We start from the raw sequence: 4495 nt of genomic DNA on the forward strand, positions 1-4495 counted from the left end.
TTAGATGCAGTGTGCTGCACAAGAGCCCTTCAAAGGCTCATTTGATAATGTTAACCCCTTTCTGATTCACAGAGAGTGGGGAGGATAGAACCGACTTTGACCAGAACGGCGGGCGCTTTGTGCGTTACCAGTTCACCCCCGCCTTCCTCCGACTACGCCAGGTTGGCGCCACGTAAGTGCAGTCAGTGGCAGGATTACACTTGATCCTAAATTGCAACCTAAAATTAGCCTGAAATCACACTTGAGTCTATTTGACTTAATCTTTAAAGGAGTCATATCACAGTGAATCAAATATTGAGATAAATGGGTTAATTGTACTATGAAAACATACCGTTTCACAACTTAAAACTTACTTCCAAGTGAAAAAAGACAGATAAATACTTGAACACATGACCCACCATGTCACAGGGGAGAAAGTAGGATAGATACCACTAGTCCTAAGCATCAGAAGAACTAATAAGACGAAGATTTGCCATATATACTTGCCAGTTCTGCTCATAAGTTTGAATACCCCTTGCAGAATATGCTTAAAACCTGGTGGGAGTAAACGTTACTGAAAGAAAATTGTACTTATTTTGCCTTCAGGGAAATGTAAATATCTCCTGTAGATTTTAAAGGGCAGTGCTAAATGGAAGAAGAAAAAAATGAGCTTGAAACAAAATAAGAAAATTGAATGCATCTTGAGCATGTTTTCACCTTCACCCAATAGTTGACTATGAGTCCCTCAGTTGTGCTCAGTGTTAGTAGATGGATCTCAAAATTGTACACTGTTGAAAAGGGTTTAAATATGCAGAAGATGCTAGAAAACCAAAGAATCTAAGGAACATTGCACTGAAGAACAGTGCACAGTTTAACTGCTCCAGACAAACAAGGGAACAACTATCAGAAACCAGAAAAACAGTTGTTGATTATTCACTCAAAAAACTCAAATTATCCTTGTTCACATTACTTAAACTCATGAAACTACATAAACTTAATTTAGCTGAGTTGTTTCTACTAAAAATGAGTATTGTCAGCTTCACTTAAGTGTTTGTTCAGTCAACTTAACATTGCTGAGTGAAACGCACAAATTAATGCTGACATAACTAACTGGGCAGTGGATCCGTAGTTCCCAGCATGCTTTGCAAGGGACTGCATTAGGAGAGTAAATTTAGGGAATAAAGTGTTTTTTAATGTGTTTTTCAGTAAAGGGAAAGATGTTGTTAGTTTATGTTAGTGTTTAATGTTCAGTTATGTTTTTGCATATTGCATTCACAGATGCAAATAGTTAATTTAATTAGGTAAATTAAGTCAATAAATGTGTTCACCTTACGTAATAAACATAACATTATTAAAGGATTAGTCCACTTTTAAATACACTTTTCCTGATAAATTTACTCACCCCCATGTCATCCAAGATGTTCATGTCTTTCTTTCGTCAGTCGAAAAGAAATGAAGGTTTTTGAGGAAAACATTCCAGGATTATTCTCCTTACAGTGGATTTCAGTGGCTACCAACAGATTGAAGGTCAAAATCACAGTTTCAGTGCAGCTTCAAGGGCTTTAAACGATACCAGATGAGTAATAAGGGTCTTATCTAGCGAATCGATCGGTCATTTTTGAAAAAAATACAACCGTTTATACTTTATAAACAAAATATCGCACTGAACGTACTTTCCGCTTCCGCATTCTTCATTCTTCATAACGCTTACGCTGAATGTTCTACGCCTTCCCTATTCTACTTGCGGAACGAACGCGGCGCCAGTTTCGTTTTTTTCCGTAACTTGAATAGGGAAGGCGTAGGACATTCAGCGTAAGCGTTATGAAGAATGCGGAAGCGGAAAGTACGTTCAGTGCGATTATTTTGTTTATAAAGCATAAACTGTTGTATTTTTTTCGAAAATGACCGATCGATTCGCTAGATAAGACCCTTATTACTCATCTGGTATCGTTTAAAGCCCTTGAAGCTGCACTGAAACTGTGATTTTGACCTTCAATCTGTTGGTAGCCACTGAAATCCACTGTAAGGAGAATAATCCTGGAATGTTTTCCTCAAAAACCTTCATTTCTTTTCGACTGACGAAAGAAAGACATGAACATCTTGGATGACATGGGGGTGAGTAAATTTATCAGGAAAAGTGTATTTAAAAGTGGACTAATCCTAAGTAAACTGCACATATAAATATTATGTAACAGTGACAAATTCAAACGATTTGTTTTTACTCAAAGAAATTTTGTCAGCTTTACTTGAATTTCTTTTGTTCATATAACTAAATTGTTATTTGTACAAAGTACTCAATAAAGTTGCGTGGAACCACTTGACACTGCTTTTTTTAAGTAAATCCAACAATTCATTTTCAGGTAACAACACGCAATGTTAAGATTCAAGGGTATGTAAACTTTTGAACCCCATTGAATCTTTTTTTCTTAGAGTGTTGTGTACATTATGTGTCTTATCTCCTTCCAGAACATGGCAGGAGCCAGTTTCATTGCTACATACTCCATCTGCCCTTAAATGTGTCCTTTCCCACCTCCACAGGGTGGAATTCACTGTAGGCGATGTTCCAATCAACAACTTCCGAATGATTGAGCGGCACTATTTCCGTGGCCAGCTGCTGAAGAGTTTTGACTTTGAGTTTGGCTTCTGCATCCCAAGCAGTAAGAATACCTGTGAACACATATATGAGTTCCCACCTCTCTCTGAAGACATAAGTAAGTCATAAACCTTTTATGTGACTTAATATCTATTGATTGGTTTGTAGCAGGACATAATACAAGTGATATCGTGTTTCTTGCATCCCTCCACAGTGCGTGAAATGATCCTTCACCCATATGAGACACAATCCGACAGCTTTTACTTTGTGGACAACAAGCTAGTAATGCACAATAAGGCAGATTATTCCTACAACGGTGGACCGTAGAAAGTCTTTTTCAGCATTTGCAGAAATCTGCATACAGTTGCAGTGGACTGGCATAGGAACATCTACTGAAAGTGGCATCTAATATTGTACGTGATGGTGCATTGGTTAAAAAAAATCTCAGGATTTGTATGTGTGCATATTTGCGCGCGTGTGTGAGAGAGAATATTACTCTCAGAATGGGCCTGTACTACTTTTTTTTTCTCCTTAGAATCATTTAAAGTGTGTGATAATTGTGTTTTTCTTTGAGTACATGAGTGTGCCTGCATGCTCTGATTTTAATGTATTTTTCAAAGCCCAAAGCTAAATAATTTTAAACAACTCTGCTTGATTTGTGACTAAATGTTCATACAGAGACATCACTCAAGGCTTCTAATACATAAAAAGAGGCTCATGTAGAGTGAGGTGCAGTGTGTCTGAACCTTTAAAGGAAGGAATATTGTCAGGAGCTGTGCAAGAAACTGTATATTTTGTCCTGACATTGCACCCACTTCCTTTTAGATTCTCTGAAAGGCCCTGATTTTCCTTTACTTTTCTCACTTTCATTTTTGAATACTTATAATTTGGTCAATAACTATGTAAATCTGTGTTATTTATATTAACATGCTCTTATTTATATTGATATACATTGTCAAACATATTTTTAATAGAATCTTTTGTCAAAAATAGTGATAGATATCCATTATGTGTAATTGTTTCATGCAATTGAACAAAAAAGAGAAAAATAAAAATTCCAAAGTGCTTGAAATGATTCAATTCTTTACTTTTATTCATAAAACACCTGCATAGTGTTGTAATTCAGATAAAACAATGCTTTAATTGTATACTACCCTTAACAATTTTGGAATCAGATTTTTCTTATTTTATTCAAAGTCTCTTATGCTCACCAAGGCTGCATTTATTTGATCAAAAATACAGTAAATTGTTTAAAAAAAATTAAAAACATTTTTAAAACTTAATTTATTCCTGTGATGGCAATGCTGAATTTTCAGCATCATATGCTGACTGATGCTCAAGAAACATTTATTATTATTAGCAGTGTCTGGGAAAATTACTTTTAAAAGTAATGCACTAATATAATGTTATTCCCTAAAAAGTAACTAAGTTACTTTTTATGGAAAGTAATGTAACATTACATTTGCATTACTTTTTCTCAACTGTCTGGGTTTGCTTGTTTATTTTTTAATAGCAAAAAAAGAAGAAAAAAAATAGGTTTATGTTTGGCAGACGGAAAGGCCCTTTTACACCGAAAGTGAAATGAATAAGCCTCAGGCTAAAGGAAATGCAAATTCAGGCTTGTACAGCAGAAAGCACAGCGCAAACAAACCTTTCAACTTTGCTGCCATTCTGGTTTGCAGAAGATTAGAAGAGATGTTCAACACTCTTACTTCAGCAATAAAAACTCAAAAATGAAACACAAATGTGATGTTTATCTCAAGTAATTTTGGCTTATTAGTATGGTTGAATTGGATCATCAAAGGTCAGCGGCAAATGCATTAGTTAATAAACTGAGAAAGTGAGATTAAATACATAAAGTATGTTTGTGTAATTTAACGTAATTAATTATTGCAGGTTTGCGTTTGTATTTCACTGTTTTTA

The 4495-nt window shown here is 35.3% G+C and overlaps 1 protein-coding gene across 2 annotated transcripts in view; it reads left to right on the top strand.

The window, feature by feature from the left end:
• The window catches only part of unc119a (unc-119 homolog a (C. elegans)), a 12311-nt gene extending 8664 nt beyond the window's left edge, over positions 1-3647 (top strand). For both annotated transcript variants that reach the window (XM_048160319.1, XM_048160318.1), the window contains exons 3-5: positions 73-172; positions 2518-2690; positions 2787-3647. In XM_048160319.1, the coding sequence (XP_048016276.1) occupies positions 73-172; positions 2518-2690; positions 2787-2899 (386 nt within the window). In that variant the 3' untranslated portion in view covers positions 2900-3647. The remainder of the gene's footprint in view (positions 1-72; positions 173-2517; positions 2691-2786) is intronic.
• The last annotated feature ends 848 nt before the right edge of the window (positions 3648-4495 follow it).

The sequence above is a fragment of the Megalobrama amblycephala genome, linkage group LG16, assembly GCF_018812025.1.
Source record: "Megalobrama amblycephala isolate DHTTF-2021 linkage group LG16, ASM1881202v1, whole genome shotgun sequence".
Lineage (NCBI taxonomy): Eukaryota > Metazoa > Chordata > Actinopteri > Cypriniformes > Xenocyprididae > Megalobrama > Megalobrama amblycephala.